This window comes from Scyliorhinus torazame, chromosome 9, assembly GCF_047496885.1.
Source record: "Scyliorhinus torazame isolate Kashiwa2021f chromosome 9, sScyTor2.1, whole genome shotgun sequence".
In the NCBI taxonomy this organism is placed as follows: Eukaryota; Metazoa; Chordata; class Chondrichthyes; order Carcharhiniformes; family Scyliorhinidae; genus Scyliorhinus; species Scyliorhinus torazame.
The window spans coordinates 254,400,726-254,427,343 of record NC_092715.1 but is presented as its reverse complement, the minus strand read 5'-3'; the positions used below and the strand labels follow the sequence as shown (position 1 = coordinate 254,427,343).

Here is a 26,618-nt window from a genome sequence, read left to right as displayed (position 1 = left end):
TTCACTGTACCTTGGTACACGTGACAGTAAACAAATCCAATCCAACCCAAAGCACAGTAAGAACATTTGATGAACAAAAACCTGCATTTGTACAGCGCTGTTCACAGCCTTGGGACACCCTAAACTGCTTTACAGCCAGTGAAGTGTTGTCACTGCTGTAATGTAGGGAGGTGAAGCAGCCAATTTGCGCACCGCAAACTCTCACAAACAGCAATATAAATTGTTGTTTGCTAGTACAGAACTTGATTATCACTGCAAAAAATACATTTTGTCAAACCTTTTTGTATTGCACTCATCAGGTCAACCACAAAAATACCAATGTCAGGGAAACAACGGGCGGAACTCTCTGATAATGGGGCCATGTCTCCACGCCCGTAAGAAAACGGGCGCGAATCACTCTAGACTTTCGTGGAGAAAGTCCAGAGTGATTCTCCGTTTTGAAGGGGGCTAGCAGGGTCCCGGAGTAGTCCTCGCAGCTCCGGCTGCCAATACGGGGCCCTGCACTTCCGGCCGCGGATCCACGCATGCGCGCGACGGCCACCTAGGGCGGCGGCCCCGTGCAACATGGCGGACCCACACAGCGGGCCAGCCCCGACAATATAGGGCCCCCCCCCCCCCCCCCCCAGATCACGCAAGCCCACCGATCGGTGGCCACCGATCGTGAGCCTGGCCATCCTGGAGGCCCCCCCCCCCCCTCCCCACCCCCCCAAAACAGGGCGGCCACGGACTGGGTCCGCAGGCGCCATTCCGAGCTCCCGCCGGGTGGAACCATGAGTGAACCACGCCGACAGGAACTCGGCCAGATGTCGGCGGAGATTCGCTGCAGGGGCCTCTTTCAATGGCCCCTGACCGGCGCCACGTCGAAAATGGTTACATTTTGAATCTGTTTGCATTCAATTCCTGTAATCGACCGGTAACAAGGAACTGATATCAACATACATGGAAAAGCGCACATCGTGTATAAACATGCCAATAAAGAACTCCATGATGACCGAATTATAGGGTTATTCATTTTTTTTAGCTTCTGATGTAAATATGCACCAATAAAATAGATTTGTAGGATAACTACAGAGAGAGAGAAGCTGAAGCGATCTTAAACAAGCTTTGCATCCACACTGCACGAGTTCTCCCAGTTATCTGAAGCCACATCAAAGAAATATGTGGTATTTAAACTATCCTGATTACATAAAACTGCACAGGGATGATTACCCTCCACCCTGCACCTTCGAAATAACACTTGATAAGTAGATAAACTGAAGAGGGATAAAGGGTGCGTTTGCTTTGCCCCACTTTGCTCCTAAGTTCTGCTCCACATGAGCTTCATCTGCATGGCTGGTCACATAGCGACATCTCAAGGGATTTGAACTCGGATTTCCTCCAATTGTGTCAGCTGCAGTTTGGAACAAACTCCACCCAAGGTGACCTTGTCTTACCCGCCCTTGAGGTGGCTTTTAAGACAGGGGAGAAATTGGTCCATTTTCCAGGCAGAAAACATGGAGAAAGTGGACACATTTGCAGGGCACATGCCCCATGTCATGCTGGCCGATCCAGTTCCCTCCCAAGGTAGTTAGGAGAGGAACCTGGACAGATGTTTGGGATACAGCCACAATTCTAGCCATTTGCAGGCGGTGGCATTTTTACATTTAACATGAAGTTCGTGAAGTGTACAGATGAAAGGGAAAACACGCTGGGTAGCTTTTCAAAGAGCCAATACAGGCACAGAGGGCCAAAAAGTAATCTACTGTGCGGTGCTACTCCAAGTCAACCACAGATTTTCAGATAAAAACAGGATCCATTTTCTCCCCCATTGGATTTTAACTGGGCCTGCTGCTTTAATGGAGCTGTTGCTGCTGAGAAGGTCCAATTGACGTTCCTATATTTGCATCTAATGGAATCCATCTCCTCCATGGTAACTAAACCAGCAGAAAATCCCAGAAATTCCCTTTACTTCAGTGCTCTATATATGGTCATGGCCAGCACTGGGTGAGGGAAGGTCAGCACTGTGCACCTGATAACGGTCCAACGATAGTGCACCATTGGTTTTGGGCAGACTCACAGGCCACGATCATTTTCCACCTCCATGCTTACCTGGATCACCATCCGAGTCATTGACATCAGCGGCATCATCGTCAGTAAACGGTCTCAGACAACTCTGCCTGTCCACAAATCTTGATCGCCTGTTCCGGCAAGATGGAATCATACCATCTGAAACAAAATCATATTCGCTGGTTATAGAAAGAGAGAAATCTGGCAAAACGCAGCAGGTCTGGCAGCATCGGTCGGGAGAGAGAGTTAGCGTGGCCCTTCTTCAGAACTAAATAAAGGGAAGAGAGTGATTGTATGAAAGAGGGGGTGGAACAGCTGGAAGAGTTTGCAACAAAGCAAAACTGAAGAACAAGTGAGAGGTGGCCCAGTGGGGGAGGGAGAGGGAGAGGGAGGTTTTCTTTTTTACAGAGGAACAAAGAAATGTTTGGAATATTTTTTTTAAAGTATAGACTGAGGAGAAAGGTCACAGTCTAAAGTTGTTGAAGTCAATGTTGAGTCCTGAGGGATGTAATGTGCCTAATCAGGAGGTGAGATGCTGCTCCTCCAGCTTGCACTGGGCTTCACTGGAGCCTTGCGTAGTCCAAGGGTGGACATGTGGGAATGAGAGCAAGATGCGACAGGAAGGTTGGGGTCATACTTGAGGACTAAGCGAAGGTGTTCCATAAAGCAGTCAGCAAGTCTGTATTTTTGTTTCAGATTCCAGCTTTGCCAGTATTTTGTCATTTTACTGTTTACAGGTCAGCTTTAAATAAGCATGAACCAATACACAAGCCGCAATTTCCTTTTAAGAAATGAGAAGTGCTAATCGATGCGATTTAGTGGTTCACTAGCGTTTAGTTGGTTGTTGAGGACACGTTAAAAAACTTTGCTTTGACCAAGCACTATGTGCGGCCTAATCTTGTGCAGGCCAGTTAATTGAGTTGGCTAGATGGGTGTGGGTGGTTCAAAATAATACCAACAATGTGAGTTCAATTCCCATTCCGGATGAGATAGACTTGGGATCCACCGTCTTGCCTCAAAGCACAGGAGCAGAAGGCAGTAGTAAACCACCCATTGACAAAACAACAGCCAAGGAAAAAGCTTAGAATGAAGTGTCGGCAGACAATACGTCGAGGACAGGCCTTCAGCCACAGCACACATGGATAATACCCGTGAATAATACCTCGCTGGAAATAGAGCTTACAGATACTTTTCTAACACAAATGCACATGTACAATTCTGGAAGTTGAGCTTGCGACAGAAAAGAGGACTAGGTGCACTGGACTACAAAAGGCAAAGTCAGTAGCAGGTTACCTGAGGTTTCAGCATCCACTCCAGTATCTTCAGCAACCTTAAGGAATATCTGCAAATGAAAATGACAAAGACATCACTGATCTGTGCTTGTTCTTAAGTTACCACAAGCGGCTGTAAGGGTGATGTACCGTAACTCAGAGACCAACCTGGACAAGCTTGGCCCGGGAACTCTGGCACCATTTAGATGTACAGGTGTACGAATGTTGGGCAAGCTTTATCTCTGCGGCAACGCAAGTGTTTACGATGGAATATTGTTGTACTTGTAGCTCAATTTTCATTGAAGGTGAGAGTAAAAGGGAGTAAGTGAGATGTGGTAATCAGGGAGGCAATACAGTTATTGTGTAGTTGGCAGCGAAGCCACATTCACGCTGCCCTAAACCTTTCAGTGTTTCTCATGATGGACAAATTCTGGCACACACACAAATGGGTTCTCTTCTTCCTTGTAATTGCACGATGTATATCCCAAGAGAGGGCCACACTCACAGAGAGGATGAGAAATAATCACTAGCACAGTTGGGATATAAACACATCTCACTGACCTGCATAATTACATATCATGTGCAAAATACTAATCATGTCCTGTTGACTGGCGGAAGATGTTTCCTGGTCTGCTGTATTCCTGTATGAATCAACTAAATCTCTGTGATGTGGAATTAGAATATTTATGCTTTGAAGCCCCTCGAACAAAATGTTCAGACAGAGTGGCTTTATTCAAGAACATTAGCATTTTTCCATATCTTTTTAAAATATCCCTTGAATCTTCTCCACATAACTCCTCAGGATTCAAATTGGGGGTGTCAGATGCTAGGCGTTATAACTTTCTTTTTCTTCACCAATTGACAATTTCTCTTGTGTCAACAGTGAATGTTGTCAGGATATTAAAGCATGAGGTTATCATAGATGTCTTGTTTTTATGCTGCAGGTTGACCAATATCGTTACTGTAAACTAACTTTGTTAAGAACAGATCTTGGACACTTGCAGCCTGCTTATATTTACATGTGTTCTCTGACCTCTGCCGCCCAGGTTGGTTGACCCAGTCAAGTACAGATTGTGCTGTATTATATCTGATACTGGTGTACAGTACCACAACCAATCTAATATTGGGAGAATAGCTAAGTCCCAATTTTTCCCTCACACAACACTCTCAATAGATGACACTGGATGGCTACCTGGAGTGGAAACTGCAGTTAATAGTGCTTCAGGTAAGTCTAAGAGCCAACTATAATCACCTGGCTGAAATCAGCTAATTCAGTACCAATTTGGGATCGGATATGGTCACATGTTCTGGATAGCTCCAAGTCCCAAAGCAAGTTAAACGATCGATCTATCAGAAGACACCCTAACCGCACTATTTTCACCACACTGATGAAAGGTGCTGTCCCCCTCAGTGTTCACTGCCTGAAGAGCTGATAACTGGGGTAAAACAAAACATGAAACAGAGAAATTCTTACTTCTTCCAAGGTGGTGTCGGAGATCCCATAACTGGAAATCCCAAGGTCAGACAGTCTGTCATCGATCTCGTGGAAAAGTTCCACAAAAGCTCCATCTTTAGCAGCCTCATAAGGTAACACATAAGTCAGTTCATGGCCAATATCTTCAACCAATCGAGCCTTGGGGATGTGTTTCAAGATCAGATTAGAAATGGCTGAGACGTCTGGAAAACCAACAATAAAGGTTATCAGTGAGCTATTCAACGGCACGGAAGCATGTCGCGGACGATGCTAATCAGACTTTTAAAAATTATTATTATTCGTAACCCCTTAAAGCAATAGGTTGAGAAGGCCATTGTTGGGCAGCACGGTAGCATTGTGGATAGCACAATTGCTTCACAGCTCTAGGGTCCCAGGTTCGATTCCGGCTTGGGTCACTGTCTGTGCAGAGTCTGCACATCCTCCCCGTGTGTGCGTGGGTTTCCTCTGGGTGCTCCGGTTTCCTCCCACAGTCCAAAGATGTGCAGGTTGGGTGGATTGGCCATGATAAATTGCCCTTAGTGTCCAAAATTGCCCTTGGTGTTGGGTGGGGTTACTGGGTTATGGGGATAGGGTGGAGGTGTTGACCTTGGGTAGGGTGCTCTTTCCGGGAGCCAGTGCAGACTCGATGGGCCGAATGGCCTCCTTCTGCACTGTAAATTCTATGATCTATGAAACGTGAGATGTGAGGAGGCCATAGCCGGAAGGAGTGCTGCGATGCTGGGAGGAGCAGAGTTTGTGCCCAACTGAGATATCAGGAAGGCAGGTTACTGGCCCCATTCCATCCATACCATTCCACAACCTTAGCTGCGAAGCTGAATCAGAAGGTCTGAGCGACATGTCCCCCCTCTCTCCCCAATGTAATCTACATCATTCTCCATGATAGAAATGAAGAAGTACTATGACTACTGAGTAATAGTGCAATATGCTCTGTGCCATTTAGCTGTTTGTGTCTGTAAGATGCTCATTCTAAGCGGGTCTGCTTAATTGGCATTTGTTAGTCTTTGCTTACCTATTGTCATGGTATCGCTTTCTTGATCACTGCCAAGCCCAGCATCAGAGCTACTTTGAGAAACACTGTCGTCCTGTGAAAGAGGCCAATAGAGTTGTTACCCATCAGTCCAATGAGTTAACTTGGAGACAGCAACAATCTCCTGTTGCACATTTACTACCAGATTATGGAAAAGACATGGAGGTACTGGAGAGGACTAAAAAAAAATGACTTGCTCGGGCATTAGCAGGAATGCATGGGGTATAGGTAACCAAGAGAGGATAGGTATCTATGGTTCTCTCTCACTTGAAAAGAAAAGGCTAAGGGGTGACCTGCAAGAGATCCTTAAAACAATGAAAGGCTTTGATAGAGTAAACATAGAGAGACATTTTCTACTTGCAGGAAAGAGCAAAGCTAATAGACATCAATATAAGACAGTGATCAAAAAATCCAACAGGGATTTCAGAAGAAACCTCCTCACCCAAAGAATATCTACAATATGGAACTCACTACCACACAGAGTAGCTGATGCAAAGAATGTTGCTGCTTTCCAGGAGAGGCTTGACAAGCATTTGAGGGAGAAGAGAATAGGGGGTGATATTGATAGGGTCAGGTGAGGGGGGATGGAAGGAGGCTGGAGTGGAGCAATGCCAGCATGGACTGGCTGGGCCGAATGGCCTGTTTCTGTGCTCTGCATCCGATGAAACACAACATAAATGCCATTTACCTTCTTCAAGTATGACATGGTGCTGCTGCTGTTCCTGCAGGAGCTGAGACTTGGCTCCAAATCTTTCTTGACCAGGGTCAGGTAGTAGCCTGTTCCCAACTGGTTCTTGAGGTACAGCGATGATCCACAGCAGCATAGCTTGCCATTAGAAATAATGGCAATCCGGTCTCCCAGCATGTCTGCCTCATCCATGTGATGTGTCGAGAGGATAATGGTCCGACCTGGGAAAGAAAATGGGTTTAGCTCTTTCCCCAACGCAACATAATTTAGCATTCGTTGCTCCCTTGAAGTCATTCTGTACAAATCTGAAGGCTTGAATAGGCGGCACGGCGACAAAGTGGTTAGCACAGCTGCCTCCCAGCGATAGGAGCCTGGGTTAAATTTCGGCCGAGGGTGACTGTCTGGGTGGAGTTTGCCCTTTCTCCCCGTGTCTGCGGGGGTTTCCTCCGGGTGCTCCGGTTTCCTCCCACAGTCCAAAGACGTGCGGGTCAGGTGGGGTTACGGGGATGGGATGAGGGCATGGGTCCAGGTAGGGTGCTCTTTCAGAGGGTCGGTGCAAACCCGATGGGCCGAATGGCCTCCTTTTGCACTGTTAGGGACTCTATCATTCTGTAATCAACCTTGGATCATCAGTCAGTAAGGCTGCATTGATTACTTACATTTCTTTCAACAAGGGTGGGACATTCCCACAGGATCGTCACACACCATCCATTACGACAGTTAACGTAAGCAAATGGATGCCATTAAACCGGATTTAAGCCATACACGGGTGATGTGTAGAAGCATGTCGTTAGTACTTTGCTCACAGACCAAGTATATTAACTGGTGTGTATCTCCTGACAATTCTCTAGGTTGATCCCGGGAATGGAAGGTTATGAGGAGAGGTTCATGAGAGGTGACTTTATTGCGACATAGAGAATTCTCAGGGATCTTGAGAAGGTCGATGCTGAGAGTTTGTTTCCTCTCGTGGGGGAATCTAGGACCAGAGAGCATAATCCCAGAATAAAAGGTCACCCACTTAAGACAGAGATGAGGAGAAATACCTTCCCACAGAGGGTAATGAATCTGTGGAATTTCATAGAATTTACAGTGCAGAAGGAGGCCATTCGGCCCATCGAGTCTGCACCGGCTCTTGGAAAGAGCATCCTACCCAATGTCAACACCTCCACCCTATCCCCATAACCCAGTAACCCCACCCAACACCAAGGGCAATTTTGGACACTAAGGGAAATTTATCAAGGCCAATCCACCGAACCTGCACATCTTTGGACTGTGGGAGGAAACCGGAGCACCCGGAGGAAAGCCACGCACACACAGGGAGGATGTGCAGACTCCGCACAGACAGTGACCCAAGCCGGGATCGAAACTGGGACTCTGGAGCTGTGAAGCAATTGTGCTATTCACAATGCCACCGTGTTTCTTTACCGTAGACGGCTGTAGAGGCTGGGTCATTAAATATGTTCAAAGCTGAGATAGACAGAATTTTAATCAGTCAGGGAACCAAGGCTATGGGGATAAGGCGGAAAACTGGAGTTGAGGATTGTATCAGATTAGCCATGATCTCATTAAATGGCGGAGCAGATTCGATGGGCCGAATGTTCTTAGAGGAATAAATGCCAGGCTAGCCAGTGATGCCATCATCCTGTGAATGAATAAAAAAATACTGGATATTGCTTGTATAAGTGCTGTTCTATTAAGCCCTGTCTGCAACAAGTGATAAACTGCAGCTAGTTTCCAATATACCTTCAATCTGAGGCAGGATAAACTGCATTGGAGGTTGCGCAGCAAAGGTTCACTAAATTGGTCCCTGGGATGAGGGGCTTGCCCTATGGTGAGAGGCTGAGTAAACTGGGCCTATATTCTCTGGAGTTGAGAAGAATGAGATGCGATTTGTGCAGCACGGTAGCATAATAGTTAGCACAGTTGCTTCACAGCTCCAGGGTCCCAGTTCGATTCCTGGCTTGGGTCACTATCTGTGTGGAGTATGTACGTTCTCCCCGTGTGTGCGTGGGTTTCCTCCGGGTGCTCCGGTTTCCTCCCACAGTCCAAAGATGTGCAGGTTAGGTGGATTGGCTAGGCTAAATTGCCCTTAGTGTCCAAAAAGGTTAGGTGGGGTTACTGGGTTATGAGGCTAGGGTGGAGGTGTGGGCTTAAGTAGGGTGCTCGTTCCAAGGGCCGGTGCAGACTCAATAGGCTGAATGGCCTCCTTCTGCGCTGTAAATTCTCTGATTCTATGATCTCATTGAAACATACAGGGTTATGAAAGGGCTTCACAAGGTAGACATTGAGAGATTGTTTCCGCTGGTCTGGGAATCAAAGACTTGGGCCAGAGTTTCAGGGTAAGGGGCTGATCATTTAGGACTGAGATGGGAAGAAATTACTTCACTCAAAGGGTCATGAATCGTCGGCGTTCTCTGCCCCAGAGGGTTGTGGATGCTCTGTTGCTGAACACACTTACGGCTGGGAAAGACAGATTGTTTGATTTCTCAGGAAAGCAAAGGGTGTGGGGAGTGGATGGGAAAGTGGAGTTGAAGTCCAAAATCAGCCTTGATAGTACTGATGTGGTAACATGAGGCACCCTGTGAATAACAAGGAGGTCATGCCCACCATTCTGCTCACATAGCATCGATGCTCCAGTGCGAGGTGTCAAAATGTGCAACTGAGTTTACATTCATGGCACGCAATCACTTTAAGATGGCACATTCTGGAAACCCAAACTGTATCCCAGTTACAGTAACTGGATGGGTCTACAGTGATTTCCCTTTACCTGACAAACAGAACTAATATCAAAGATTCATCCCAAAAACATCAAGTTCCTTCAACACACTCGATCATCTGTATTCCGCGAACAGCATTTTATAGGAACGTCATGTAAAGTACTGTGTTCTTCCGCTTCAGGCTATGCTGCGAACTTACCTTGGCGATATTTAAGCAGCAGGTCCCATATTCCTCGGCGGGAGTAAGGGTCAACCCCAGCAGTTGGTTCATCCAAGATGATAACTTTTGAGCCACCAACAAACGCAAGAGCCACTGAAAGTTTACGCTGCATCCCACCTTTTAAGTAAAACAAAGTTCAAATATTAATTTCCATTTCAAGGTTGAGCGAGAGGAAGTTGAAAGCAACAGCACTGCCAGAAATTCCTGAGATTTACAAGTCAACAAAGGGTTGGGTTGGAAATTCTTCCGACTGGCTTCATGAGTGAGGATCTAAGGCTGAAGAATTGAACTTCGAACTATTCCAGGGTTGTGCTCCTGAGCTCATGCAGAATTCCGTGTCCAGATAATCTGCACACCATATTTCCTTTTGATCCTATGGGTATTCCTGTCTCAGTTATTGGGTGCGGGGAGCAGTGCTGCACTGCAAGTTAAGAGTTGCAGCTATCACAATGAAAAATCTGGATGTATTTGATAAATGGCTAATTTCAAATGTAGCCTTTTTTCCAGTGGTAAAGTCTACAACCAACAGTCATGGGGAAGGTGACCTTTTATATGGTGCTGGGCTGTGGTTCCATCAGAAGCAAGGGCCGGGATTCTCCCCTACCTGGCGGGGCGGGGGGTCCCGGCGGGATGGAGTGGCGGGAACCACTCCGGCGTCGGGCTGCCCCAAAGGTGTGGATTTCTCCGCACCTTTAGGGGCCAAGCCCTCACCTTGAGGGGCTAGACCCGCGCCGGAGTGGTTGACGCGCCACCGGCCAACGGGAAAGGCCTTTGGCGCCACACCAGTCGGGGCCGAAGGGATTCAGCCGGGCGGCGGATGGCCGCGCATGCGCGGGAGCGTCAGCAGCTGCTGACGTCATCCCCGCGCATGCGCAGGGGAGGGGGATCACTTCCGCATCGGCCATCGTGGAGGCTATGGCCGGGGCGGAAGGAAAAGAGTTCCCCCAGGGCACAGGCCCACCCACGGATCAGTGGGCCCCGATCACGGGCCAGGCCACCGTGGGGGCACCCCCCCCCCGGAGCCCGCACGCACCACCAGTCCCGCCGGTAAGGGAGATGGTGTGATTCATGCTGGCGGGACTGGCATGACAGCAGCAGGACTTCGGCCCATCGGAGAATCGCCGGGGGGGGGCCCGCCAACCGGCGCGGCGCAATTCCCGCCCCCGCCAAATTTTCGGTGCTGGAGATTTCGGCGGCCGGCGGGGGCGGGATTCACGCCGCCCACCCCCCCCCCGGCAATTCTCCGACCCGGCGGGGGGGCGGAGAATCCCGCCCAAGGTCTGTCTTCACAGGAGGATAGACTGTGTTGGGAGGCAATTGAGGGAGGGCTTTGGGGGGGTTCCCCTGTCAGCCTTGACACTTTCACGTTTGCTTACATGTAAGAATGGTTCCACAAGTAGTTGCTTCCAGTTTTGGTGGAACAGAGTAATATTAAATAAAGAGTAACAGAGACTGAAGCAACTGGGTTCCACTCCAAGTTCTTCCCTGTCTGCCCAGAGAGTGGAACGTCCCACGCCTCGGAACTGAGGAATTTTTGGACTTTTGGCTCTTGACGACCCGACTTGGTGAATCGCATGAGGCTGCAATTACGATCAGCGAAATCATCTGACCACAGGGATCAGACTCAGGAATTCCATCCGGTACAATTGAAAATGCTCTGGTTGTATTATTGCAGGCCTCAACACCAAAGTTGTTGGCAGTGGCTGGCACCAATTCCAGAAGTGTTTGGTTCTGTTAAACCTCCCTCCGCACATCACAAACACCCCTCCCCCCCCCCCACCCCTCCCCCCATTCACTGTTGATCCACTTGGGTAAATTACCTGAAAATCCATGGGCTGGATTCTCTGTAGCCCGGCGCTGAAATTGGGATCGGCGATCGGGCGGAGAATGGATTTTGGCACCGGAATCGGGGCAGGTGCCGGTTTGACAACCGTTGCCATGCTCCGCCCCTGATGGGCCGAGTTCCCGACGGCGCGGGCCACCTGCGGTCCCAGCGATCGGAAACCCGGCGTGGCGTCTGCGGACTGTGTCCTGCACCGCCACACTCATCCGGGATCTGTGCCGCTGGCCGGGGCCTTCTGCTAGGGCTGGGGGTGGGCGGCCAGGGCATGGGCTGCGGGGTCGGGGCGAGCGGGTTAGGGTTCCAGCATGGCCGGGCGGGAACCAGATTAGCATATTAAAAACCCACTTTTGAAAAAAATGCTGAATCGGCTTTAAACCGGATTCTCCCGGTTCCTGTAATTCTCCCACCCGCACACGTGACGTGAAGCTGGCATGAATCACCACCAGTCTCCACAGACGGAGACCAGGCATGATGACCACAACAGGGGCCTCGGAGTCCATTGTTGGCCCCAGGTAGTCGGAGGCATGACAGAGCATGGCCCTGGCATTGCCCCCTGGCAGTGCCAACCAGGCTGCGCCAGGGGAAAATGCCAAGGGGCAGGACATTTGGTGACCCCATAGTGGGGTGTATTCACCTGGGCGAGACCGTTGGTATGGCGATTTGCGGAGGAGAAGGAGGCCTGATGCCAACGAATGGAGGGGTTAGGTGGGGGGGGGTGAGGAGTCTGTAGCATTATTCTAAGATTGATGCACCAGTACCAGCCTTGCCGGTGTTTTCGGGTCTCGCAAATCTCATTCACGGCGCAAATCACCCCAGCTCCAAGAAATGACCAAGTGTGGAAAGATCTAGATTGGGAAGGTACCAGAATTCTGCCCATAGTTTGTTGCCCACCCCCATTTGTCTTTTGAGTTTGAGGTTGGTGAGCCTCCTTCTTAAATACAACGTAGAGTGTTGTTAGGCCATTTCACAGGGCAGTTAAGAGTCAGCCCCATTGCTGTGGGTTTGGGATCACATAAAGACCAGAGCAAGTCAGGAGAGCAGGATTCCTTACCCAAAGGGGAGATGAGATTTTACAACAATCACGGTCACCATTATTGACATGCACTTTTTATTCCAGACTTAGTTAACCATCCGAACCTGAATTCCCCAATTGCCATGATGGGATTTGAACTTGTCTCTGGATTAATAACCCAGGCATTGGGACTACAGTAACATTACCAGGTCTAACATACCCCTGAATTTAATCCACTGAATTCTACCTTCGCGAGGGATTACTGCTTTCAGAAAAGGGATAAAATTGGTTGCAACTGAAAAATAAATGTTCAGAATGTGTTGCACTGTGATGCCGAAAGACTGCAGAATGCAAACCACACAGCACAACCAGGTTCCAAATATAACTGAAGCACTTTGACCAGAATTAAAAACAATGCGGAAAGGCTTGGTCTTATTTCCATTTTGTGAAATGAACTTTAGTAACCTTAGTAAAGGGTACTCGCAGTCAGTACAGCTAGTAGCTCAGGGAATAATCACTGCGTAGCCTCTTGGCTGAATAAAACCGACAGCTGGAATTGAGTTGGTACGTCCTCCTGGCTTGTGTTTTGAAGAGGACATTGCTCAAGGATACACAAATGAGTGGTGAATCTGGAACTCGCAGCCAAACTTCGGCTTTTAGCTGAGCCAGTAGGGCGGTCTCCGGTCAAACGGGCGAAGGCTTGTGTAATATCCCGCCCACTACAGGCGCGAGCAAAATAATGCAAATCTAGAACAGCTCTCTGGCTACTGAGAAGGGACATGTAGCCACTGGCATTTTCACCACCGCAAGTCAGGAAGGATAACTAAATGACAAATTGCTTAAATGATTGCTTTTTGTGAATCAGTAATGTGTAACACTGCAACAAATAGGTAGTAAATAACAGTCTGCACAGGGGAGACACTCTGACTGACTTAATTACTTCATTTGTTTGAGGTAGACTGCTGTACATCCTCCATTAAGACTTCCAGAAAGCATCTGATAAAATTCCACACAGAAGGAGACTGTTTCTGCTCAACGCTGCTGATACATAGAATTATAACGGAATATGGTACAGAGACCAGCCATTCAGCCCAGCTGGTTCATGCTAGTGGTTTTTTAAAATAATTTCATCCACAAAATGTGTGCAGCCCTGGAAAGGCGCAATTAAATTTAGAAAAATTACAGCACAGAAGGAGGCCATTCAGCCCATCTTGTCCATGCCAGCCCGAGGACACTCTGATGCCCTTTCTAATCTCACCTTCCTGCACCCGTCCACAGCCCTGTACCTTACAGCACTTAAGGTGCAGATCCAGGTGCTTTTTAAAAGAGTTTCGGCCTCCACCACCAACTCAGGCCGCGGATTCCAGACCCCAACTACCCTCTGTGTAAAAGCGTTCTTAAAGAAACATAGAACATACAGTGCAGAAGGAGGTCATTCGGCCCATCGAGTCTGCACCGACCCACTTAAGCCCTCACTTCCACCCTATCCCCGTAACCCAATAACCCCTCCTAACCCTGTTTTGGTCACCGAGGGCAATTTATCATGGCCAATCCACCTAACCTGCACGTCTTTCGACTGTGGGAGGAAACCGGCGTAAACCCACGCAGACACGGGGAGAATGTGCAGACTCCGCACAGACAGTGACCCAGCAGGGAATCGAACCTGGGACCCTAGCGCTGTGAAGCCACAGTGCTATCCACTTGTGCTACCGTGCTGCCCTGATATCCCCTTCCTCATGTCCCCTCCACACCTTCTGCCTCTTCTCTTGAATCTATGTCCCCTGGTTCTAGAATTTTCCACCACGGGAAACAATTTTATTCTGTGCACTCTATCAGTTCCCCTCATAATTTTGTACACCTCAATTAAGTCACCTCTCAGCCTATTTTGTAGCAAGGAAAATATCCCCAACCTATCGAATCTGTCCTGGTAGCTACACTTTTCCAGCCCTGGCAACATTCTTGTAAACCTCCTCAACACTCTCTCCAGAGCAATAGCGTCCTTCCTGTGATGTGGTGACCAGAACTGCACACAATATTCCAGTTGTGGCCTCAACAATGTCTTATACAATGCCAACATTATATCCTTACTTTTCTATTCTATGCCTCTGCCAAGAAGGAAAGCATTCCATATACTTTCTTTACCACCTTGTCTACTTGAACTGCGGCCTTTAGGGACCTGTGTACTTGTACGCCAAGATCTCTGTCTTAATCCACCCCCTTAGTATATTCTCATTTATTGTGTACTCCCTATAACTGTTTGACGTCCCTAAATGCATGACCTCATGCTTCTCTATGTTAAAATCCATCTGCCACTTTATCGCCGACTGCACCAACCCATCGATATCATTTTGGAGTTTATAGCTATCCTCTGTCCACCACTCGGCCAATCTTAGTGTCATCTGCAAATTTCCCAATTGTGTTCCCCACATTCACGGCCAAATCGTTAATATATAACACAAACAGTAAGGGTCCCAACACCGAGCCCTGTGGAACACCACTTGAAACAACTTTGCATTTGCAAGGGCAGCCATCGACCATTACTCTTTGTTTCCTGTTACTAAGCCAACTTTTTATCCAGTTTGCCACATTGCCCTGTATCCCATGGGTTTTTAGTTTCTCGACCAATTTGCCACGTGGGACCTTGTCAAACGTCTTGCTAAAATCCACGTACACCACATCCACTGCACGACCTTCATCAACCTTTCTTGTCACTTCCTCAAAGAATTTAATCAAATTTGTGAGGCAAGCTGTTCCTTTAGAAAATCCATGCTGACTACCCCTGACTAGCCCATGCCTATCTATCTAACAGTTAATCCTATCTCTCAAGATTGACTCTAGTAATTTGCCCACCACTGAAGTAAGAGTAACTGGCCTACAATTGTTTGGCATTTCCTCCTATCCCTTTTTAAACAATGGAACCACGTTTGCATTTCTCCGGTCCTCCGGTACCTCCTCTGTATCTAGTGAGGATTGGAAAATGTATCCACGACCATCTTACATTTCAGGCCCTTAGATTTTTGACTCCCCAACTAATGGAAGAAACTTCCCCGATCAATGACCTTCTTTCCCAGAGGAAGGAGGTCCGACCTGTTCAATCCTTCCAAGGTAAAATGTGGCTATAGATAAAATAAAAGTGGTTGAGAAGGGTGTAGAGGAATGGGTACTAATTAGAGGGAAAAGGGGGGCGAGGGATCCTGATTTGCCTGCCCCTTGACTTAGGTGTTCACACTGATAGTATTGCCAATTATATCAATGGTACAAAATCCGAAACTCAATGTAAATTCCTTATATTTCCTGATGATATCAAACCAGGATGGTGGAATTGAACAAAGCAGCGTAGAAACTACAGAGTAAACTTTTCAAAAAGGATCAATTGAACGCAGGCAAGTAGGACGTGGTGGAAGGAGAAAGTGTGGCACAGATGCTTCACGAGTGGAGCTGACATTGGGAAGGATGAAGCTGAAATAGTGAAGGGGGACCATCAACAAAGCCGACAGAACATTGAACTGCACAGCTACCACAGCTTTGACCAACCTGTACAGTGCTCTGGTCAGACCATACCTTGAGTACTGTGCCCAGTGAGAAACAAGAGAGAGCTTGACGCATGGGAGACAGTGCAGAGCAGAGCGTCGAGACTGAGCCACAAAGTGTCAGGATTCAGAGTTAGGAGGAAAGACTGGAGAGACACAGGCTCCTTAGCCTGGAAAAGATGCGTTCTGAGAGGTAGTCTTATTAAGACATTAAATGGCATAACATTTTGTTAATCCGGATTGTACTTTAACTTAAGCAGTGAGAGTTGGACACGGGGACAAATGTTGACACTAGTAAAGGGTAACTTATTTCTGTTTTTAGCGACATCCTCCATTTTATCTGGTGTCTTTAAAATCACAACATTTCACACTGAGCCACATGAGGATGTATTAGGGCCAAAGGGTAAAATCTTGCTTAAAAGAGAAGTCGGAATTTTCGGCACCACTCTCTCGCGGTGAGTTTTTTTGGGGAGGGGGGGTGACTGATAGAAGCATTTTCTCATACAGCGTGTGAAGATGTTTCTTCTCCCAACAATTGAAGCCAATTAAAGAGTTTTCCAGTAGAAAGGTCAATGGACCAATTGGATCAGTATTAATTGAGCATCCTTGCCTAGTACAGAACCATGACTCACCTGAAAGTTTGTTGGTCGTTTCTTTGCGTTTGCTCGGCAGCCCCACATCCATGACCATCTGCTCCACCTCCATCTTTACCTTCTCCCTCGACAGCCCCTTCAGCCGTGCGTAAAACCAAACGTGTTCCTCGACTGTTAGCCTTATGAAATTCAGAAAGGTCTTCGGTCACAAAGGAGCCTGACTGAACATTTACCTCAACCTCGGTCAATAAATACGGGGAGAGGACTGGACACTGTCGCCGAACCTGGGGTCACTTTTTGAAATCAGTGGACACCTTAGCCCTCCCAACCCGAATGACGCATAAGTGAACTTGCTGATCGAGCAACACCAAACAACTTAAAGCCACATAAACTCTGCATTCCAACTAAGGGGAGGTAATGTCAGCCTGGCATGTGTCACAGTAGTGTAGAAGCCAGCTATTTTCTATAGGTAAAAGTGATAGGTAAAAGATAGCTATTTAGCATTAAACCTCTAGTCTATTAAATACCATTTTAAAACTCACTCATAACCTCAGGTCATTTCAAAACACACATTCAGCATTTCAGAACATAGCTTCAACAGAACACAGCATTATAGATTAAAAACTACATTCCTATGCAGCTATCAAATACAATTCCAAGATAAAGTAACCCAAGGACAAGGCAAGCTCCATGGCAACAGCACAGAGACCATTGTCCTAACAAGCAAGTTTATGCGATAAGGAAGCCGAATTGCATTCCATAGCTCATACAAGAATACATTTTAGGTTAATGTTGCCTATTAATGCCAGACGGCTGAGCGTCGAATCAAACGTATTTGATTCTAACACAAACCAATTAGGATTACATCGGGGTATAGCTAGGTGGCTAAAGTCTGATATGATTTAGTATAACCGTAATAGATCGTACGGCCTTTTTTACTTCATGAATCATCTAGACTTTGATCTAACTTACTCGCTGTCTCTCTATCTTTCATATTTCACTTTCCAACGCTGACGTTTGAAGTTATTGCAAGCTGTTTGCCGTAAGCAAGAAAATCATTTCTGGATTATTTGAAAGTTAAATTGTCTACAAGTTTGCTTCTCTTGAGTCCTTTTGCTAGCTGGTCTTATGAGAGAATAAGATTTAAATGATTCTCAATTGTAATCAATAGAGACAAATAAAACAGATTCTTATTTGCACCTGAGAAGTTTTAACTCAAATTTCTACTGAGTTTTAGTGTTCACAAGTGCCACTAGATCCGTGTGGTAGATCTCTACAAGTAGCCTGCATGCATTGTTTAGCAGAAGCTAGACAAGAACACAAGATGATTTCCAACCTCTTTCTTGAGATAATCCCAAGTCAAAGCCGAGTTGACAGGAAATAACAAGGATAACAAAGGGACCTTAGGATGAAGTAAAGTTACAAAATATAGCACTTCTATATATTTGCTTCTTTATTTGGATTTCAGCTCGCGTGGGCAGCACATTAGAACAGTGGTTAGCACTGTTGCTTCACAGCTCCAGGGTCCCATGTTCGATTCCCGGCTCGGGTCACTGTCTGTGCAGAGTCTGCACTTTCTCCCCGTGTCTGCGTGGGTTTCCTCCGGGTGCTCCGGTTTCCTCCCACAGTCCAAAGATGAGCAGGCTAGGTGGATTGGCCACGCTAAATTGCCCTTAGTGTCCAAAAAGGTTAGGTGGGGTTACTGGGTTACAGGGATAGGGTGGAGATATGGGCTTGGGTGGGGTGCTCTTTCCAAGGGCCGGTGCAGACACAATGGGCCGAATGGCCTCCTATTGCACTGTAAATTCTGTGAAGACTGGATTGGCCTCACATTCCTTCGATCACCTGGGTCCCTCCACCTCCATATCGAGTGCAGGACATCCCACTGCTAAATTGATCACTGTTTTGCCCAATTTACCTCAGGCACACTGATGTTGAATCTAAACCCTCGTGGCTCCAGTGCTTGGAGCGAGGAAAGAAGGTGTAAGAGAGAGAGGGCAGATGTTTGTGTGGGTGTATCCGGTCTGTGGAGATGACAATGGGTGAACATTTAACAAATGCCTTGGTTATCTTGGAGGATCTGGGAGTACCTTTGGGCGTGGTGGTGACCGTACACGTGGCCTGTACAGGGTTGGACTCAGCTGGTTTTTTGTACCACCCCACATTCCAACCTTTTGCCTTCAACTGCTCTGAAAGCTCACACCGTTGCTGTGTCACCGTTCCAGAGGCTCCCATTCGCCCCTCAGTAGTTATGACATCATCCTGTCAGATAGGACAGTTTTAGCCAGTTACTCCAATATAGGGGGTATCACAAACCATCCTTGTCCTGCCTTCATTTTTAAATTTTTTTAGAAATTTAGAGTACCCAATTTGTTTTTTCCAATTAAGGGGCAATTTAGCGTTGCCAATCCACCTACCCTGCACATCTTTGGGTTGTGGGGGCGAAACCCACGTAAACACGGGGAGAATGCGCAAACTCCACACGGACAGTGACCCAGAGCCGGGATCGAACCTGGGACCTCGGCGCCGTTGTCCTGCCTTCATAAGCATGAGTCACCAGATTATCGTCAGAAGCAGACACCATTAGCCCAAGAATGCAGATGCGAATCATTACACACTGTCACCATCCGATTTAGATTAGCGCAGGCTGAGAGTCAGATCTGTAAACCTCAGGACCTGTGCGGTTCAGGTCTGTTCCCATTGTCTTTTTATGGTATCAAAACTTCAGCAATCTCAGTAAATTGTAATGCGCTGTAGTTGTAGTCTTGTGACTTCCACGAGTCAAGTGCTATTTTCTAACAATATATGCACATGATGCATCATTTTTGAGTACTCTCTCACTCTTCCCACATATGAGTCACCAACATCTGGTCTTAGGGGCTGGTTTAGCTCACTGGGCTTTTGAAGCAGACCAAGGCAGGCCAGCAGCACGGTTCAATTCCCGTACCAGCCTCCCCGAACAGGCGCCGGAATGTGGCGACTAGGGGCTTTTCACAGTAACTTCATTGAAGCCGACTTGTGACAATAAGCGATTTTCATTTCATACAGTTACTGGTTTCCACCAGCAATACTTTGCAGAGAAATCTCTGGAGGGTCTGGTCGCAGGGCGGGGGTGGGGGAGGGAGGGGTGGGGCATCTGAAAATGACCACGACTTTAGACGACATTAGAAGATAAAGAGAGTGAAATGGAAATGCAGCACAAGCTTTCTGGTATATTTATAGTGAGGTGACCTACTTTCGAGTGTCCGCACTGACTACAGCATTCAGATATAGCTTATAATGAGCAGCGGGGCCGCTTTATGAGCGGGAAAGACGCTCGAGATTCACTGATGGAACATCCCAATCGCACTTACAGGTCGAAAAGGACGTTGTGTTGCGGACACACCCCCAGGCTTTGCCGGATGGAATCCAAGTCGGAACAGATGTCTTTGCCCAGAATGTAGGCTGTTCCAGAGGTTGGCGGAAACAATCCTGTCAAGATGGACCTGCAAAGAGCGTCAACAGATTGTACAAAACTGCAAATTGACACAATTAAGGAGCCACCTTTCGCAAAATCTATAGCAGTCAAATAACATACCTAAAGCCCAGGCCTTTTGAGGGGAGACTGTTCAATCCCCATATATTTGTGTTTGTTTGCATGCTGGGAATTATCACAAAGATGTGACAACAATGAAGATATGGTTGGATTTTAAGGGGCGCCATGTTGCCCGCCCCACCGACCTCCCCCCATAAGAAAGAGGGGGTTTGCCCCATGGGAAAGTCAACAGCCCCACACCCCATTTAGTGGGGCGTTAATTGGCTGAGTGCAAGACCGCCGCCTTAGAGACCTGCCGGCTAATCCAATTGGCCGGCAGCCCTGCCTTCCCAGAAGCACCATGTTTGAGCAGTGGTCACTGCTGGGATGATGAGCAGGCCCCGGTCCCCGAAGAGGAGGAGGTTATGGAGACCTCAGCGAGGGGAGTTGAGGGGCCACGTTGGAAAGGAATTGTGAGAGGGTTAAAGGGGGGAATGGGATATGACCTTGGCTTGGGGGGGGGGGGGTGCCTCCGATGGGCACAGGGCTCCTACAAACAAGGCTCCCCTTCCCTTGCCCGATACCAGCTCCGTCCAGTAAAAGCATCCAGGCTATCTGCTTGGCATGGATCACCCCCTGCTGGAGGTACAATAGTGGCGGGTGGAGTGAGGCATTTAAGTGGTCAATAATCGGCCACTTGTGAGCCTCAGTAGGCCCAAGGGGGAGGGGCTGGAGCCTTGGTGCTTCCACTTCTCCCGTGAAATGGGAGTAAGGTGGGTGTGACCATGTAGGCGACAGGAAGGCCATGCGCTGGCATTTTACAAGCAGTTCAAGCAGCTGGGCAGCTTTCATTCCTCGTGCAGTTTCCTTACATAGTGGTGGTCTTGCCAGCTCCATTGTGTCCCAGGAACGATGTGATTTGTCCTTCGTAAAAGCTCAGGCTGAGCCCATCGACCGCCAGCTTCTTGCCACTGCGGTAAATTTTGACCAGGTTTTGAATGGAGACGCCAAGTTTCAGATGGCTCGGCTCCTCTTCCACGCAGGCTAAAAGAGGGAGAAAAGGGGAAATTCCAGATCACGCAAGAGGCCTTGTGATTGCCCTGGAATTAGTCCAGAAAAATAACTTCCGGGGGAAAAAAGCAACATACTGGGTATAATGGAGTAAAATCAGAAATTGCCGGGAACACTAAGCATGTCAGGCAGTATCCGTGGTGAGAAAAACCAGAGGCCGAGATTTTCCGGCCCTTCCTGCTGGCAGAATCTTCCAGTCCTCCCGAAGGTGACCAACCCTCACCCCCCCCCCCCCCCCCCCCTCACCCCACAACTCTCCCCCCACAACCACCATCACGGATGGTCCCCAGTGGTATGGCTGGTAAGCAACGCAAATCACCATTGACCTGGGTGAGATTGGAAAATTCGACAGGCGGCAACTAGCAGTCAGCCTTTGCCGCAGGTAAACCGGCCATGGGTGGGGCTGCCGGTGAAGGGAGGTGTGGGGGTAGAGGGCGTGGAAAATGCCAAGCCAGAGTTCTCATGAGAAGTCATTGACCCAAAACACTGAGCTGGATTTTAACCCCTGCTTGGCTGAACTCTGAGGCAGGTGGAGGCCCAAAGTCCAGCCGGAACGTTCCAGTTTCACCAGTCTAAGTGTCTGGGAGCATGCAGCCAGTGACAGGCTCGGGGGGGGGGGGGGGGGGCAAAGGCCGGCCTAGAGGCCTTCGGCCTCCCCCCCCGCCCCACCCCACTGCCGGGAGGCAAGAGCAGCAACACGCCACCCTTCCTAGAGAGCCTTCTCCATTCCCCCACCCCCTTTAAAACAAATGAAAGTTTGCAGCAGCTAAAAATACATTATAGGCACATCCTTCGTTTCAAAGAATATTCTTTCTCACTTACTCTGTGAATTTGCGTTTTTAGCAGATGGAGTCTGCTTAATGTTCTGAACCGTGTCTCCACACCAATAGGATTTAGTAAAAGGAAAACACCACGGTTTGGGAATGCCATATTGACCTGGATAGCAAATAGGACACAGAGAATTACAAAAAGGGGTGTACCACTGAAAATCCACTGTTTAAATTGGAATAGCATTCCAAACTGACCCGCTTCCCAAATCAGACATTTGCTGAGTACACAGATGACTGCATTATATGTGTCCACCTTGAAGCAGACTCAGTCCGCGGCCGCCCTGGTGGAGGGGGGGCGGGGGGCCGAGGGATCGATTACCGGGGGGGGGGGGGGGGGCATCAAGGACGGCCAGGGGAGTGATCGGGCAGCAGGGATCCGCGGGCGTGTGCGATCTCGGGGGGGTCCTACATTTTGCATGACGGTCCGCGGTGTGAGTCCGTCATGGCGCTCGGCGTGGCCGCCGCGGGCCACCGCAGTGCGCATATGCGGACTCCCGACCCGAAGTGCGGGGCCCCGTTCAGCAGCCAGGGCTGCGAGAAGCACTCCGGGACCCTGCCAGCCCCCTGCAGGTAGGAGAATCACTCAGGACTTTCTTAAGGAAAGTCCAGAGTGAAACGCCAGCGTCGGGACATAGCTGCGTTTTTGGAGCAGCCAGCCCATTTTCTTTCGCAACTCAATAATTGTAAGGGGACAAAAATATTTGGAGGGAGAAAGTACTTCAACACAATGACATCAACGGATCCATTCACCTCACTTTAGAGCTGTTCATTTGGAATAATTTTCCGTACCTGGGAAAACTGCCTCGATGTACCAGGTTAGAACTCCGTAAAGGAACGTGTCGATTATCATGAGGATGATGGAGGTGGTGATGTTGTACTCGTCGCCTTTCGAGGGACTCGAGAAGAGGTTATGCCACTGGACTCCAATTCCCTGCTCCTCGAACTGGGCAAAGTAGTCAAAGCCAAAGCCAAATGCGACTGGGGACAGCAGACTCTGCGAAAGCAACAAGATATTAGAACCGGTTTTGGGGGGGGGGGGAGGCAGCCAGTGAAAGTCAACAATTGCCATCCTTCCTTGCTCGCGGATGTGGCAATTCCTTTTATCCTTATGGTAATAATTCTGTGCAAATCGGAACGAACGTATCTGAAATTGCCGGGAAGAATCTCAAATAACACATTGAGCATGGTGGGTTCATGTCCACTCTGGACACTGGAGTTTGAGACTGGCATTGCAGTGTAGTGCCTAAGTGGTCCTGCATGAGCTGGTTTAGCTCAGTGTGCTAGACAGCTGGTTTATAATGCAGAACAAGGCCAGCAGCGCTGGTTCAATTCCTGTACCAGCTGAGAATTCTGAATTCTCCCTCCGAACAGGCGCCAGAATGTGGCGACTAGGGTTTTTTCACAATAACTTCATTGCACGGTTAATGTAAGCCTACTTGTGACAATAAAGGTTATTTACATTGTCAGAGGTACCATGACAAGAGCTTGAACTCAGGCCCTCTTTGCCCTCTCAGGTGGACATCAAAGATCTCTTTGCCAATATTGAATCTTCAGCCAACTAAGAAACGGACTATCTAGTCACCCTCATTGCTGCTTGTGGGCGTTTGCAGTGTGCAAATTGGTAGATGCGTTTCCTACATTACGGAACAGATAGCTCTTGAAAATTTACTTCCTTGGCTGTAAAGCACTTTGGAACTGTAAAGCACTGGGGTTGTGAAGACGTGATGTAAGTTCAAGTCTAATTATGCTAGGAGGAGGACCCCTCTGAATCTCCTGGTCGACCAGCAGCTGATTCGTCTGCCCGCCATCAGCTGGCGGGTTCGAAGGTCTTGGCGTCATACTTTAAACACCAGTCCAGCATGCCCACCTGTCTTCACCAGACCACGCAGGATGTCAGCAACCCTGAGGGAGAAACTCGTGGCCTAAGGAAGATGTCTATTCCTCGATTCAATCACCCTCCCACCGGAGCCATCACCCTGCAAGGCACCCATGACCTACTTGGACCTCTGCTCACTGCATCTACAATCTGCATGCATCCCTTCCATTAAACAATGCGGCACCCCATTAATACTCCCTCCATATTTGTGAGCTTTCCGTGCAGACTTATCGGTGTCCAGATCCCACCCCCCCCACCCATTCCCCCCCCCCCCCCCCCTCCGGACATCCTTCTACCTTGCATTGTCCATCTGCGTCATCCTCCTCCTTGCCCCTTTGCCGACCAACTCCCACCCTTCGTGCACAGCTCTACTTCCATATTATCCCATCTTTCCTTCGTCGAGCCACATTTTGTCACACCTTGCTCAATCTATTGTTGATTCGTGCCAATAATGTCCAATATTAGACAAAGGTAGCATGGGGCCAGCTGACTTGAACTGTGGGCATTGCCAATAAACTCAAGACACTCACGTCCTGCCTCCATGGCACAATTATTGGTGAAAAGCTGTGGGAGATCCAGTACAAAGACGTGCTGGTTGGGCGGATTGGCCATGCTAAATTGTCCCCTAGCGTCCAATAAGGTTAGACGGGTCTGCGGGGGTCGGGTGGGGGGGGCTTGGGCTTAGATAGGGTACTCTCTCTGAGGGTTGATGAAGATCCGATGGGCCAATTGGCCTCCTTCTGCACCGTGGGGATTCTATAATGCTAACTTTATCCTGGTTATTCTTTCTCCTGGTTTGGGGGTGCCTGACTCAGAAGTTGAGCCTCTGAATTTGAGCAGGTTCCAAAATATTTCCCAGCGCTTTGCACGTCACAGAATTCCATAACAGTGTAGCGAAACGAGAAACGGAGTAACCTACTTACAGCAACGATTTTGACCGGATAGGTAATATACTCCTGCCAGGCCATACACAGCACGTAAGGGAGATACAAGGTGAAGTAGATGATTCCTCCGCAGGCAGCCGCCAGGTTGGCTTTTGAGAACATGGTGCTGATCAAAAAGCACTGCAAGATCGTTACCACCCCGAAAACAGCGAGGAACGTGAAGATGGCAATGGGGTTGCTGTAAGGTAGGATGTTCCCCAGCTGAAAGAACGAGGGAAAGAAATCTTCATTAAAGTTAAACGATGGTTTAAACTTTAACTTTGAAAAGCTTTAAACCAACAAAACCAAAATCAGCTGTGACAAAGAGTCAACCTGACTCAAAACGTTAGCTCCTTTCTCTTTCCACAGGTGCTGTCAGACCTGCTGAGATTGTCCAGCAGTTTCTGTTTCAGATTCCAGCATCCGCAGTAATTTGCTTTTATAATTAAACCTAAATTAGAACTGTTACATGTTTTCAAGTTAAAAAGCGACACAAATTTACGGCAGATATATGAGGCCAGTGGGCTGGATTCTCCAATTCTGGGGCTATATCCCCATGCTGGTGTGGGAATGGTGGCGGAAAACTGGCGCAAAACGGCCACTGATTCCCGTTTTGCTGGGAGCTAGCATGCCGGCAACGTAGAGCACCCGGCCCTATTGCCGGGTCCGTGGCCGCGCATGCCAGAGACCTCCGCTTGAAAAACAGATGATCGGACCATCATCAAACTTCTGTTCCTGGGACCTTACTGTCCGCATTTCCTAACTTCTAACAGCGCCGCACCTCAAATGTATGTCAACTGGCTGTAAAATAATTTAGTGCATGCAGAGGTTGTGGATATTTTGTGTTTTCGATCGACAAGAGGGTTAAGAGTTAGACATAGATAGATAGATAGAATTTACAGTGCAGAAGGAAGCCATTTTGCCCATCGAGTCTGCACCGGTTCTTGGAAAGAGCACCCTACCCAAGGTCCACACCTCCACCCTAGCCCCATAACCCAGTAACCCCACCTAATCCCCATAACACAGAGGCGGGACGGTCAGGAACGTGGAGTTTAGGCCACAATCAGACCGATTGGCGGAGCAGGCTTGATGGGCCAAATAGCCTACTCCTGCTCCAATTTCCTGCGATCCTGTGGGCGGAAATTTCCCATCATTTGTCAGAGTGTCAGATTCTGACGGAAATCCATTGTGTGTGTGTGTGTGTGTGTGGGGGGGGGGGGGGGTGGTGGGACCCCCAGCAACAACCACCGTGGCGCACACCCTATCAATGCCAGGTCCCTCTTCGCTGCCGGGGCCTCCCCCACGGCTGCCCATCCTCCCTCCCCGATGCTGGTCCAATCCCCTCAATGCCAGGTACCCCTCTTCACTGGCTTTGGTGCTCTTCAAACCCCCTCCCCTCCCCATAACACATAATGGGAATCCTCCTCCCCAAATGGACTCCACAGAGAGCCCTCCCCTGGCACTGCCCCCTGATGCAGGTTGGCACAGGCTGGTACTTCCAGGTTGGCACAAGTCAGATGCCAACCTGTGCCAGCGGGCATGTCCCTCTCCCCCAGGGGTTATCGTTACTTTGCCCCCACCCTGGTTGCATTACCCTCTAGTCTTTCCCATCTTCATAAAGCTGTTGTGAACCTCAATAACATGATGTCACATCGGCGATGTTTGAATATTTAGTGGGGGGGGGGGGGGATCATGTGACTCATGGGCTGTTTAATAATATTCAAATTCATACAAATGTATTTCAATCAAAGGACGTGAACCTCATTACGTCACTGGGAAGTGTCAGGGAAAATCGGGAAGCGAGTTCGCGCAGGCGAGAATGTCATTTCCCGTCTTGTGGGATTTAGCGCCTGTTCGCTGGTGGCAAATCTGGGCACATCGACCCCGTGTTTCTAATTTTTTTCAATTGCTTTGTACCTATGCCGCTTTTAAAAAAAAATTGTTGATGAAACCTCGCCACAC

The 26,618-nt window shown here is 48.5% G+C and overlaps 1 protein-coding gene across 2 annotated transcripts in view; it reads right to left on the bottom strand.

Moving 5' to 3' along the window:
- The window catches only part of LOC140429820 (phospholipid-transporting ATPase ABCA1-like), a 168,837-nt gene that overhangs the window by 39,342 nt on the left and 102,877 nt on the right, over positions 1-26,618 (bottom strand). For both annotated transcript variants that reach the window (XM_072517273.1, XM_072517274.1), the window contains exons 16-27: positions 24,657-24,878; positions 22,647-22,851; positions 21,850-21,963; positions 20,829-21,000; positions 19,796-19,927; positions 16,482-16,621; positions 9,444-9,581; positions 6,528-6,748; positions 5,822-5,894; positions 4,792-4,994; positions 3,340-3,388; positions 2,089-2,205 (exon numbers count right to left, since the gene is read on the bottom strand). In XM_072517273.1, the coding sequence (XP_072373374.1) occupies positions 2,089-2,205; positions 3,340-3,388; positions 4,792-4,994; positions 5,822-5,894; positions 6,528-6,748; positions 9,444-9,581; positions 16,482-16,621; positions 19,796-19,927; positions 20,829-21,000; positions 21,850-21,963; positions 22,647-22,851; positions 24,657-24,878 (1,786 nt within the window). The remainder of the gene's footprint in view (positions 1-2,088; positions 2,206-3,339; positions 3,389-4,791; positions 4,995-5,821; positions 5,895-6,527; positions 6,749-9,443; positions 9,582-16,481; positions 16,622-19,795; positions 19,928-20,828; positions 21,001-21,849; positions 21,964-22,646; positions 22,852-24,656; positions 24,879-26,618) is intronic.